General features: G+C 45.6%; 1 protein-coding gene across 3 annotated transcripts in view; it reads left to right on the top strand.

Annotated features, from left to right (window-relative positions):
• Runx1 (RUNX family transcription factor 1) overlaps positions 1 to 14383 on the top strand; it is a 233096-nt gene that overhangs the window by 192419 nt on the left and 26294 nt on the right. For 2 of the 3 annotated variants that reach the window (XM_005000091.4, XM_063224452.1), the window contains one exon: positions 231 to 416. The exons of the other annotated variant lie outside the window; for it this stretch is intronic. In XM_005000091.4, coding sequence (XP_005000148.1) covers positions 231 to 416 — 186 coding nt within the window. The remainder of the gene's footprint in view (positions 1 to 230; positions 417 to 14383) is intronic. 3 annotated transcript variants of the gene reach the window in all.

Genomic DNA, 14383 nt, shown 5'->3' with positions numbered 1-14383 from the left:
CAGGGTGATGAAAGGGGGCCTTGCAGTGCTAGGGGACAAACGCCCTGAACCCCCAGAGGCAGCATATCTACCCAGGGGTAAATGTCCAGTGAGTCCGCACTTTGTGGGTGAGGGCAGGGAGGGGAAAAGTAAGAGCCCTGTCCCCCAGCTTTAGAAATTCCACGATGCATTTTTCTGATCTCTTCCCTCCCTCCTTCCCTTTCCCTCTCCCCACCTGCTCCCCACAATAGGACATCGTCAGAAACTAGATGATCAGACCAAGCCGGGGAGCTTGTCCTTTTCCGAGCGGCTCAGTGAACTGGAGCAGCTGCGGCGCACGGCCATGAGGGTCAGCCCGCACCACCCAGCCCCCACGCCCAACCCTCGCGTGAACCACTCCACTGCCTTTAACCCTCAGCCTCAGAGCCAGATGCAGGGTAAGTACCAGGGTGGAGCCCACTTGCCACTTTGCCCTCACCTCAAGGGGCCACTGCACAGGAGGCCACCCACAGCAGCCCTGGCTTTTCCTGAAAACTAGAGGAAGCTCATTAGCAATGCAGACTCATGCCACGCCCACCCGCCGAGTCACAGCTGCACCTAGAGAGATCTGGATGGAGAAGCCTTGGTGCACAGGAGATAGAGGATACACAGTTACGCATATAGATCCCCATAGCTGTATACGCAGTGTTCTCTAGGTATCCATGGGAAATGGGTCCCAGACCCACAAGGATGCCAACATCCTTAGATGCTCAAATCCCTGTATAAAACTACATTGTATTTACATTTAATCTTTATACATCCTTCCATATACTTTATCTCTGGGTTACTTTTAATACCTAATGCAATGTAAATGCTGTGTAAATAGATGATGTTATAGTGATTCATGCCAAGAAAAGAAAATTTGTAAATATTTAGTATAGATGCAATTTTTAAAAAAATATTTTCAAATCACACTTATTTGCATCCTGACATGTAGCACACTATATTTAAACAATAACTTTTGGCTATGCTGTTTTTTTTTTTTTTACCTGCCTACCCATTAGGCTTGAAAATACACACAAAGGACATGCAACTCCAGGTGAATGGTCAGATGTTTCAGGGTCTTTTTTCCTTAAGATTATTTGTGAATTTTGTATCTAATATATGTTATTTTAAAAAATACAAAGCAATGGTAGACATGCCTGGATGCCATCACATCATGCATAATACCTGCAAATCAATAAAGAATGCAGGACTCCTTGCCCCATGGGGTTTGCCAGCAATTACAAAAACACTGTGAAATACAATTATTGCATAAACCCCACTGTGCCAAGTTAGATAATAGGCAAGGTTCGTTTACACGGTAGAAGTGCTGACATCAGTGGCTGCTCTGCGCTACCCTTCTGAGGATCCAAAGTGCAGTCGTCTTCTCTGTGCTGTGCAGTGCACATCTGTATATGACACGGTCACAGTAACAGCCCTTTGTCAAAGAAGCAGGCTTGTTCAACTCAAAGCGGCAGATAAACAACACATCTGCAGAGGAGGCAGGCAGCCAGCAGCGGATGTGGTAGCTCCTTGCCCTCCTTGGACAGCAGGAATGAGCTTCCCCAGGCGTTTTCTAGATGTGAGTCGTGTTATGGGATGTGCAGGCATCTGCTTGGTACAGTTTCTGGGCCGATAGCTCTCTGTTGTGGTTAACACATGAGGCTCTTGCAAGGTTTGCCGGCATCTTCTACAGAGCCAGATAGAAAGCCAGGCCCTTAGCAAGCTCACTTGTGTGGGGGAGGCTCTTTTGTTTGAGTGGAAAATTCCCAAAGAAATCTTCCCATAAAATAACCACGCGCACAGCTGTGAAGTGGGCTGGCTGTGGAGCAGCCCTTTTATATCACACGGAGACCTCAGGCTTGACATCTGGAAGGCTGTTTCTCATCTTTGCTTAGGTATATGGAAGACGACGTCCTGGAAAGTCAGTGTTTTCCTGGCTCCTAATAATCCTAACAATGATTCAGAATATGTGTATTGACTTTAAGCGATTCCACAATGCAAGCACGTGTGGTAAATTAGAGCAGGTGGTGAAAGGGATGGCGTTAGGATGAAATGATACCTTTCTTCTAAGGACACTAAAACCCCCAAGGATGTGCTTTTCTCTTATGTTGTTAGGGGCACATAAATTATCTATGTCATCTTCAGGGCTTCATGTGTCAAAATCAAAAGGAAGATTTCCATTTCTTATTCTCTCCTTGCTTCACTGACTCTTGATACCAGTAGGCTGATAAATGCATTTGCCTTTTATTTACTGATAATGGAAAAAAATATTAAGAAAAAAATTTAAAATGGACAATTCCACTGTATTGGAGAGGGCAAATTAAAACTGTCATCACTGAATTTGCTTTTTTTCCCATAGTTTTTATGAGAGAGAAATTTCACCAAAAAGAATATGGTATTTTCTTTTAACAGCTATGTTTCCTTGCCCCACCCCATCCTGCAAAAAAGCAGGGGCTGACAAGATGGCACATTGGAATTCTTGTCCCCTGTGAGCTGGCAGAGGTGTTACCACAGACAGGCGGTACACGGCAATTTGAAGGACTGTGTACTTAGCAGAGTATCAGGTTTAACATGAAGCATCACCCCTTTCCTGCCCCTTTTAAGAACTTTTTACTTTTGTAACCTCTAAGCAATCATAGCTCACTTTTAGAGTGCTCTAAGGGCTTGGTTATTACTCTACAGAATGTGTTAACTATACTGCTGATGTTCTTTCTCTCCAAAATATGAATTTGATACGCAGTACTTCACTTGTAAAATGGCAGGAGTAATGTTTTAGAAATAAAGGTTAGAATTTTCTGTCTTCTCTCTCTCAATCTTGCTCTCACTCTCTTTTTCTGCTGCTCCCTTTCCTTGCCTGACTCTCCCTTTGTCTCTGTCTCTATGTGTCTCCTTTCTTTTCATGTAAGAAAATGCTATTTTACACAAGTCAAGTTTTGAGTAGACCCTTCAGCTTTTTTCTAAAAACCTGGAAATTAGATTTGTAACAGGTGATACGAAGTGTAAGTCAACCAGTACCTTCACTTTTTCTTGATATAGGTAAAATGGTTAATTTCAAGACTTGTCCTAGAGTGTCCACATTATATTTGAGATCCTGCTTTAGGAAAAATGGCATAAGTTTTATGGTTCTCTCTGAAATAGTTTAAGAAGCATATTCATTCCATAAGTAGTCAGGGCAACCCCTCAGAAGTTCTTGGCAAATGTTTTCAAGCTTCCCAGAAATATCAGTAGGTGGAAGATGGAAGAATGGGCATGGTTGATGGAAGGGCTGGGGACTGTGCCTTCCTGGGACCTCTCTGCTGGGCAGGGCAGAGTGGGTCCCACCACTTCTGTGGTAGTTCTGTGGTCAGGAAATCACTCATACAGAATGTCACTTCTGTTTATCTAGAATCAGGTGTGCTTGAGAATCACACAAAAGAGCCATCTCCAGTGATCTGGGGCAGGGTGCAGATGGAGAGGGGCAGGTTGCCACGCCACCAAACCACTGTTTATTTGTTGAGGTTTTAACTATAAAAGGGCTGAGGTTAATTTCAACTTCCTATTTTACCAAGTCTTAGGATTGAATAGAAAGCCATTTTGTCATGGCTTCATGTTCACGCAAGTCAAGACATCATCATTACTTGCTGTAGTCCAATTTTATCATTCTTTTATATTCCTTTTAGAATAGGGGACAGGGCAGATGCAGAGAGCTGGGGGAAGATGCTTGTTTGGTCACACCTCCTGCTGAGAAATGCCCTTGGGTAACCCAAGTGAGTAATTTTAAGAATTTGACTCTGATTTATCAAATCTGAGGAACCACATAAGGTGCGCAACTTCCTCCTTTGGGGAGATAAAGATGGGGTGATGGATGCTGATGCAGAAAACCATCAAACCCAGATAAACTAACAGGCCAGCGCTGTCGTCATTGTGCATCCTGGTTGCCATAAACACCTAGCCATAAGGCTTAACTCTTTCACTGGACCGATTGTGATATTTTTGGGCAGGGAGAGACTCTGATGTGTAGTATTCTATTCCCGTGATCTGGTGGCATGTTCTACAGACAAACTGAACTCAGGGATTAACATCTGCTCACTACTTCCAAGATCACACGTTGTGAACATGGGTCTCAAACCCAGAGTCTGGTGGCAAAGCCCATGCAGGTGAGCTGTAGGGGGCTGCAGGGTCGAGCAACATGGAGAATAGCTGCGGTCGCCAGTGGAGCCGTGGGAGAAGTGCTGAGCTTGTTGCTTTTAGAGGGTCCTGTAGCAAGTGTGTGCCATTGAAGTTAGACAGTGATGACTGGGCTCTGAGGTGGGCACCTTGATAATCTATCTCCTGGTATATGGTCGTGTCTTTTTAAAGATGGGAAAAAAACAGAATAATGAACCTCTGAGCATTCATTAAAGGGAGACATATGGGCAGGAAGAGGGTCTCTTAGCCACTTGGTCCCGGGTATTGAGGCAGCTGCCTTTTCCTCTGTGTAAGAGCTCTCCCTTGGACCCCTGGCACCAAGCTTTCCTACTTTTGCAAACCCAGGCAATATCTGATCATCTATAGAAGGGTAGGTGCCTCGACTTTAAGGTCTGTGTAGCCCCCAAGAGAGGCCTTGACCTCTCAGATCATCACCAATTCTTAGGATTCCAAATGATTTTTGTTTTGATGTTTACATTCCCTGAAACTTAAACTTTCTTTGGAAAGGCTCTGTTCTCATCCAACTTTCTGCAAAATCCAAGATACTGAATTGTCTGTTTTGCAATTATGTGGAGTTACTTGTGCTGGTCTAATGCTCTCCTTATCCACTGTGTGGGTAAAAGGTAGGACACCTTTCCACCTTCCTGTAGGAGGGGCCGTTAAACCCGTGTCCAGGGGGCCATGCCAGACCAGGAGATAAGAGGCCTGGGGATCTCCTGCCTGAGATGACACCATAGATGGCAGTAAACAGCAGGAGAGAAAATGACACGAAGGCCTTCTCCAGCCTTGGTGTGAAACATTCAAGTGCATAGCACTGCTTTCTTTCTCTTCTGTCTGTCTCTGTCTCTCTGTGTCTCTGCCCCTCCTTCATTGTATAAGCAGTGTGGAATGGGGGCTGTCCATTACTTTGGAATCAGATGCTACAGGCAAACGCTAGAAACTGTCATGTGTAAATCCATAAATGATCAATTACTGGTTCCATAAAGTATTCAGTGTCTAGAAATCAACTTGTAAGACTTTCTTAAAGCATTCAAGTGAATAATTATATTTCAAGGTAGCTCTGTTTAGGGGGTGGTAGAGTTGGGAACCTGAAAACCTATAGCATCAGAATCTTACATAGAAAACCAGGCTCCAACAGGAGTTCTCATGAAAAAATTGAGGAAAGGAAAGGGGGAGGGGAAGCAAAGGAAAGAAGAAGAGAGAAAACAAGGAAATGGAAAGGAAGGAAGGAAACAGAAGAGAAAGAGAAAAGAGGGGCCATTCAGAGTGAAGGCCCTCTGTTGGGATGAATGGCGTCCACTGCCTCCCTCTCACTTTCCGAATCCCAAGCCTGCAGAGTGAGAAGTATGATTGCTTAGGTCTCTCAAGGCAGCAACTAAGCATGCAGTCACTAGTTCTATATTCACAGCTGGTGCAAGATAAACTAAGTTTAAGGAAATGATGGAAAACTTTAAAAAGGAATTGCAGTAAAGGAGAAGAAAGGGAGAGCCAGTTGATCCTGGCATCCTCATCTAAGTGTGTCTTTGTCTCTTGAGTCCAAGGTGTCAGCCACCTGGAGTTATTTCCTGGTACTCAGGGCGGTAACAGGTGTAGAGCTAAAATGTTCCCCAAAAGTCTCATGTGTTCAGAAGTGGGGCTTTTTGAAAGTGATGGGACCATGCATATGCTACTGATCAGCAGGTGGATATATACTCATCAGCAGTCCATTGGTAAGTTCATAGCTGAATGTGCTGTTAAGAGATAGAGTCCAGGGTTGGGAGGTGCATCACTGTGTCCCTCTGGGTGGTGTGTCTGTCTCTCTGGCTCTCTCTCCTTCCTGACCACCACAGGGTAATCAGCTTTCCTCCACCATACACATCCCCCTTGCATTTCTGTCTTGGACCTATCCATCATGGACTTAACCCTCTGAAGTCATATGCCAAAATAAACCTTTTCTCCTCTAACTTGTACATATCAGGTGCTTTGTGCTAGCAACAAGAAAGCTGACCAGTACAGGAACCAACATAGTCCTCCCCCTAGCAATACAACTCAAATGCCTGTCCTGTATTTATAAGCGTGTTACATCTTACTACTTAATAACCAGCTCTTCAAAGGGGACATTGGTCTGGCAAGCTGTCAGCCCCATAGAAATCAAAAACCACATTTCGAGAAGGCTTTGTTTGGGGACTAAACATTTTTCATGTGTGCTGTTCAGAGTGATCAATCTATAGCACTAGTGGTGAACTTCCGGCATGCATGCCCCAGTGGGCACATAGAACCCTTGCTGTTGGGCATATAGGTCACTTCTCTGGTGACTTCTCTAAAGTAAAACCTCAGTATTCAGGTTTAACTGCAGAATTGGCACTTCAGGGTAAATAAGTGGGTTTTAGGTTGCAGTTTGGGCACTCAGTCTCTAAACAGTTCACCATCACTTGTCTACAGCCTCAGGTGCATTAGTGCCTTTTGGACATCTTTTCTAATCAGAAGAAAGGTTTCTTATTAGGCCTTGATGTTAATGATAAAATGTTCTTCTATGATCTCCATAGATTCTAAATATTTCCTTGATTCTTACGAAGCTAGAGGCCGGCATATATGTATATTAAAAGGTTTTGCTGGGAAGAATAACGGCTTCCAACAAAGGTGTAGTTGGTGTACTTACCTGATATTGGTGTTAAACAGCAGGAAGTCAGAAAGATAACAGAGCATTACGGTTAGGAAGAAGGACCCAAAGGCAGGCCATGTCCATCCAAAGTTGACTTTTATTCAAGATGCTTTAAGTCTTTTAGCAAGAGCTTTAACCCTTTAAAGACTCAATCAGAAAACAAACAAGAGGCTCAGTCGGGAGTAAAGGAAGTACTGACTATATTTTTACACCCTAAGGCCACTGTGGAATGTAAAATAGTGGATAAGGGAGCCAGCCCTGAGCTGACAAGTACATGCTGCCTATTATGATCAGCATTAATGACACCAAATATATTGGTTTCTTCTGGCTGCTACAACAAATTCCTACAGACTTGGTGACTTAAAGCAACAGTCTCATGGTTGGAGGCCAGAAGTCCAACATCAAGGTGTTAGCAGGGCCACGATCCCTTTGAAGGCCATAAAGGAAGATCCCTGCTTCTTCTGAGTTCCATGACTCCAACTGTTCCTTGGTTTGTGGCTGGCTCACTGCAGTCTTTTCTTCCCTCTCCATATGGCCTTCTCTGTTTCTTCTTGTAAAGACACACACCATTGGATTTAGGCTTCACTCAGTAATCCATGATTATTTCAAGATCCTTCACCTAATTATATCTACAGAGACTCTTTCCAAATAAGACCACATTCATAGTTCCGAGAGTGAGAACAGAGACCATCTTTCCTGGTGCTATTATTCAACCTTGTGTATCAAGACCAAAGCATAGGGGTCATTGGGCCATTGGCCAGTGTCACTGAAGAGAATTCTCCTATCTGCATCCCCCAAAGAAACAGGGTGGACAGGTAACTGTGAAGTCAGCACCTCCTCCCTGTAGGCCCAGGCTGTTTATATCCCAGGAGGAACTCAGTGGTGCCTTGGTACTTTCATTTCCCAGGCCTTAGAATGCATGTTTGTGTGTGTTTATGAAATTGGGTATGTCTTGTATTTTCTGGAACACCTACATAGCTAGAACCAGAAGCCCCTGTGGTAGACAAAGGGAGCTCTTCCCAGTGTCCCTGCAGCAATGCCAGGCCGTAAGACAGGCAGCCTGGTGCCTCTAGCCTGAACCCCCAAAAGCCCATGGCCACATAGATGGCAATAAAACAGAAGAACAGAAAATGACACGAACACCAAAGCCAGCCAGTTGGGATGCATTCAAGAATTTGACCTCCTGGATAGAGCTTGACATGTCACTGTTGTTTTGAAGCAAGCAGTGGCTTTATTGCAAGGCCTTGTCCATTGGACATCCATTTCAAAGGGATGGTCAGTTCACTTGCATACTTTATTAGGATCCCAAATTTTCAAATCTCCAGATGATACCCTTTCAATTTTGGAATTTAAAAGAGCAATGTGGAATGCAGTCATGTTAGAGTTTACCAAAAGTTTGTACCAAGCAAAGAACAAACTCTGTATGCTACTATGAGAAACAGCTCTGGTTACAAAGCTAATTCTCCCAACTGGGTTGGCTCAATGCATTCACATTATTTTTTCCTCACATTATGGAACAAAATCACAGGTCCACTGTATTCACTTGCATTAGGGCCCTTAAGAATCCAAGATATTGTGATTTAAATAACACGAAGGACTGCAACTGTCTCTGCTTTTAGGTTCTTGGGACATCCCAGCCTAATGTTCAGGGGACAGGGAGTGAAGCAAAAGATGCCACTTGGCTTCATCACCAAAAGACACATTAGTGCCTCTTTGTGTCATATTTCACATTTCTCTTTGAAGGCTTAGCCCCACATGGACTTTTGATTGTGAAACAGTTGCCTCCAAAGCAGCAGAACAGCCCAATTGTTACGGAGATTAAAGATCCTGATTGCAAAATGCCTGCAAATAAAATCTTCACTGACAAACCCAGTTTCTTTCCATAGACTTTTTCTCCATAATCTTTTATCTGGCAGAACATTTCATGTTTTGATATTAGAGATTCGGTTACCAACTACAATAAATAAAACAGAATAATAACTTTAAAAAATAGTATAGAACTCACCCTAAAAATAAATATTGGTCGATCATGTTTATTTTTTATTCACTCCTGAGAATAGGGTGAGGAGTAATTCATAGTCTGTTGGTTTCGAATTAGCAAGCCGTGGAAAGTCCTCAGGTGGAGTTTGAGCTGTCCAGCCTTTCCAGGCTCTCTGAAGTAGCAAGAAACAGAACACTTATGGTTTAAAAAAAAAAAAAGCATTTTCAGGAGGAAAGAACCACAGTACTACGTGACTGTGTGAGCCATGGAGAGGAAAGGGTAAAGTACAACAGACCTGACTGTCATTATTATTATTATTATTTTGGGCTTAGGACTTTCTGGGTACAGTTGCAAGCTCTAGAAACTCATTTTCCAGTTCTGATCTCTGTAGATCACATCACACTCATTCACTGCTCCCTCCAAAGGTGATTTCCCTTCTTCAAAAATGAATCTCCTGCTTTCCTCCCAGGGGGAATCAGGGTGAAGGAAAGGAGATGTGCTGTCACCTAACAGTTACGGGGTGACATGGGACCTGAACTTGGAAGCACACAGGAAGGAGCGAGGATGGTACTTTGTCCCCCTTGGTTTTTCTGCAGAGTCTGAACTGGCTCACTGAATCTGAGGCCACGTCCTTCTGGGAATATGCAGCAAGATGCACTGGGATCCTTCAGCTCTGGGGCTTGGGAGTGGCTTCATTGGTGTTGTAGAAGCAGAGCCTATCAAAGGAAAATCTTTTTATCACTGCTACCTTGGATGGCAGCAATTTACACCACTGAGACAATCATAGTCTCCAGCCCCATAAATAGCTGGTTTCCATCATGAGAGGGTCCTCTTTATCTTACAGCTTTAGGTATTTAACCGGAGTTACTCCTAGCCCAGATCCAAGACTCAGAGAGCTTGTGCCGTGCCAATTCCTCCCTGCTTCGGGAGTTTTAAAACAACATCTTGAGGTAAAAAGGGAGGAACAGATAATGTGACAAGGGGTTGTACTTCTTGGAGTTGCTGGTCATGGAAAGGGAGGGAACATGTTTGTTTTATGAAGTCTCATGGGACAACTGAGCTGTCCTAGCCACTCTCGATCCATTAGTGCATCTCCCTGCACGTATCAGATGGCAAATTATATAATGATAAAGTTATTAAAATATCTGTAAAAGTCAGAACAAGCTCGAGGGCTGGACTCGGCCTTTCAGTCTGTTAAGTGGTTTATTTAGATCTCTCCTCTCAAGGTCTGTTAATATCCATCTGTGCTTCCCTGTAAATCACCCACTGTGTGGAACAGTAGTAATTGCCTCAGTGTTCAGATGGGCTTGTGATGGTTGCCCATCCATTCTGGTATCTTCAAGATGAACCTAGATGCTTCTGAAACATGGGCTATTCCCTACTCAGGTTTCCAATTTTAAAAGCACAACATTTGTGTGTGATTATTGGAGTACTTGAGACCACAAGATTCTAGCAAGGATGTCTCCTGGTTCACACATCTGCCAAAGGCAGTAATAAAACCATAACTCATTTTGATAGCAAGAGCTACAGTCTTTGGTCCATTGAACCTCCATCACCTTTGACCCAAGGGTGCATGTTGTCGTTTCAGGAAGCTTTGTCTAGAAGGTTCTGCCTGTGCTGCTAGCTATTTTCCCTACTACCAAATCCCAGGCACCTTACCTATCATGTAAGGAATTCACTGGGTGATTTTCAACTACCATTCTGCAATTCTGGGTATTGAAGCTACAGGAATTAAGAGTCACCCCTTACCTTCTCAGGAAGACCAGCAGGGCTTCTCACTCTGTGCCTCTAAGTAATTAAGCTATTTTGGGGTGAGGGTTAATATTTTTGCTGTGTGATCAAGCTTTGAGAGACTCCAAGCCACCGTATGTTGCTAAATGAGAGAAGTCATTGCCCAGACGTGGATGTTTAATTTAATATGATTTTCCACAAATTACAAGGCATGACTTTAAAATTGAATTTGTGTAAAATTGCGGATGACCAATTCAGGTGGAAGGGAAAAGAAATCTTGTTATTCCTATTCCAGAATCTCTTCCCAATTTCCTCATTTGATTCTTTCACGCCTTAGGGGAGGGAGGATACATTAGGCGGTCTATAAAGAATTTCTGTTACTGTCAAACCTTCTCCCTGACTGCCCATGGCTCCCTCCAAGGAGGACATAGCAGTGTGCCCTCGTCAGGTTATGGTGTCAGCTCTGCCCAGGCATTCCATCAGCCAGAATAGAGCTGTCTTTCCCAGTTTATCATCACAAGGGACTCAGAATAAGCCCTGGACTCACAGAATCATTGTCTTAAGGATAGGAAATGTGGATCCATAGTGTTTGCCCCGAGAACTGTTAGGAGGACCACCACAGGTGTGAATTGGGAATTCAAACCCCACGTTATCCATTTTTAAGTTCTGTGACCTTGGCAGCAATCTTCAAGTCCTGTGTGCCATTGTTCCCATGTGCAAAATGAACATGATTGTGATAGCAGCTAACCCGCTGGATAGTAGTGAGGATGACGTGAGATCAGACCCATAAAAGCACCCCATACCTAGCATGGGGGAAGCATTATAGGTTACTCTCATTGCTTCACAAAACCAGCACCAAAAAATGAGATACATTTGTCCGATACTCAGCATGGTTCCTGGTGGACGTTAAATATTCATTAAGTGGTCAGCCTAATTACCACTACTGTTACTGCTGTCCTCTTATTCTGGCTTGATCACCCTGGCATGTCACCCGGTGTTGCTCATGGGTCCTGATCTGTGAGTCTCATGCTACTCCGAGTCTCCTTATTCCTCAGAAGTGATGATAGCCCTGGGGGACGATGGTGGTGGCAGTTTTAGTGAGGTTTTCATTTGAGTTTGGTTTCCCTGCGTAAACACGAATGGGGAAACCATAACCACTGCCCCACAGGACCGCACGGGAATGTAAACTGTTGAAAAGGGCCTCAGCCGTCTTTGCTCAAAGCCCTTGCATTTCAGCAGGGAGATGGTGGAGGCTCACAGAGTTTCAGTGATTTGCCCAGTTGTCATCACAACTGAAATCCAAGTCCTGGACTCCTGGCCCTGGCTGCTGGTGTTTAAGTCTCACTGGTTGGCCAGATCATTCACATAGACCTTTAACCATGCTCAGCCTTACTCTAGAAACCTGTTTCCTCCCGATGAAATGACAGGGCCCCCTGGTGGGTTCTGCTCTGTTTGCAACCCCGTGTGTTTTTTTAACATTGGATTTTATGTTGAAAGGAGTAGGAGTTTTTAAAACAAGCCACAGTCAACTCTCCTTCCCTAAGTCACTCTGCCCCTTTCTGTTCATCCACCAAGCATGGCAGCTCTGGATTTAGGGAGGGGGAGGACAAGCAGCTGCAGTGGGGTTGACAGGTCACTTCCTGACCATGGGGCCGACATGGGCAGTAGTCCAGGATGAACCCTGCCCCTTCCATCACTTGCATGAATTGGACACATTCAGAGAACGTGAACCGTCAGCCTCTTTGGTATTTTCAATGAACCATCTACAAAAGGATTTCTTTGAAGCAAGTTTCACCTTTCTGTGTGATTTTGGGTGCACACCTCCCCCGCTGACCCCGCCTACCAGCCCAGCCCTTTAAGCCAGGCCCAGGCTGTGGCTTGGCTGTGGCTATGGGACCAGGAGAAGGATGGCAAACAGGTGCTAAGGGTGACAACAGAGTCCAGAGCCACAGCTGTGGGGACGCCAGGCAGCTCTGGCAGGCCAAGGCCCGGGAGGGGCAGGAGGCTGGTGCCCAGCAACAGTCCCCTCGTCCATGCCACTGCCAAGTGCATGCCATTTACTCTCCAAAGAGAGTACGGCAATGAAAGCCGGGACCAGATAAAGGCGGCTCTGTGATGGCCACACCCTTGCCCATGAATTCAGGGTCAGGGTCACGAACAGCGGGGCCAAAGCAACCCTGGAATGTCCTAGGAATTTGTGGAGAATTTGAGGGACTGGAGAGGAGGCTGCTGCATCAGAAGGGTGGGTGCTGGACTCGGTGACTGGTCAGCTCCGCTGTCCTCTGTCCTCAGTGAAGCTTACTAGTTAGCCCAAGAGGCAGGAGCTGGGGCCTGCACTGATTGGCCGTGTGGACTGGCCCTTTCACCCCTTCCCACCTTCATCTTCTGTAGCGTGTGGCTCTCCATTTGTCCTGACCACACCCCCTGGGGACTGCTGCCCTGTGCTGGCCTCCACCACCTGAGAACCACAAGTTTCTCCAAAGATAAGGGGAGAGCTGTGAAGGAGGGTGCTGGGAAGTGGCATGGCCTTTTCTTACTTACTGAAATGAGGCCCCTCAGAAACAGCCATTCGCTACATTGAGCATTTTCTCCCAGCAGCCAAGATTCCTCCTGATTTGGGCAGTTTTTACAGTGACTTTGAACTTATGACCACTGGAGATGAGTGAGTCAGACCAGCACGGAGTGGCTGGCCCCCTCCTCAAATAGCTGAGCAGTCAGAAGCCCAGAGAGGTTAAGCAACTGGCCTGGGATCCTACACTACGGGCACCACTCACATTCCAGGGCTCAACTTTCTGCTCTCGTCCTCTGCAGCCCGAGCACATTCCTAGTATCTGGAATTAGCAATGTGAACCGTCCTGAACAGTCCCTTAAAACAGTACTTAGGCGAAAGAGGGGCTGTTGGAACAAGATAGGGCAAACTCCAGTGTGCCTCTGCATACTGCCCCACCCAGTTTCTCATCTTTATATTACAAAAAAAAAGTCTCAAATAACCCAAACAGGCAGGGTCTGACCTGCAGACAGTCTGCAGGCACCTGCCCAAGAAGCTGCCGGCCGGCTGGTCCATCCTCCTCTGATTTATGTTGTGTGTGTTAAGCCTTAAATTGTTGAGTCTCTGGCTGGCTGCAGTGGTATTACTGGAGGGCTGGTGCATGTTTTCAGCTCACAGAGCTGGCTCTGGGACGGGAGGTGTTGGCCCGGAATCAAGTCCAATCTCACACCTGTCTGAGACAATGAGGGCCTTGTTAGACACATCTCCAGTCAAGGCGGCTCAGCCTGCTTATTTTTCATGTTCAGAACCAGGAGGAGGGGGGCTGGGAGACGGGGGACAGAGAGAAGCCAAGGTGAGACTTGGGAAGTGCCGGGCTCGGCCACCTCCAGTATCCTTTCCCCTTCTTGCTCCTTCCTCCTGGCCTGCCCGACTTTATAAACCTCTCCTCGTTTTTGGAAATTAAAAAACAAACAATACCAACAGTAGCCCTCTTATGAAGGAGAATTTCCTACCTGCAAAACAAGGAGCTCAGGGCCTGTTGTAGAATCAATTCTCAGTCATTCTGGGGCTGGGCAGCCCAGTGGAGAAGCAGAGTGAGGAGGACCCCAGGCCACCCCAACACTCAAAACTGCAGACCTTTCCGACAGATGGGTGTGTCCTGAAGGTTTTCTCTTCTTATCTTCCCCTCCTGTGCTAACACCGCAGTGACTGAAGCAGAAAGCAGCTCTGTAGTTTTCATGGATGAAGTAACAAACTGTCCCATCCAGCTCAGCCATCCTTTCATGTGACCAACAGAGAACAGAGCTGGCTACCAGCACTAAGGTCTGCCCTGCTCAGACTCCAGCAGAGGCAGCCATGGGACAGGAACTCT

This window comes from Cavia porcellus, unplaced genomic scaffold (assembly GCF_034190915.1).
Source record: "Cavia porcellus strain 051 isolate PalLab524CR breed Dunkin Hartley unplaced genomic scaffold, mCavPor4.1 scaffold_15, whole genome shotgun sequence".
NCBI classification, from domain to species: domain Eukaryota; kingdom Metazoa; phylum Chordata; class Mammalia; order Rodentia; family Caviidae; genus Cavia; species Cavia porcellus.
The sequence above is the reverse complement of the archived record's forward strand: the minus strand, read 5'-3'. Positions and strand labels throughout refer to the sequence as shown.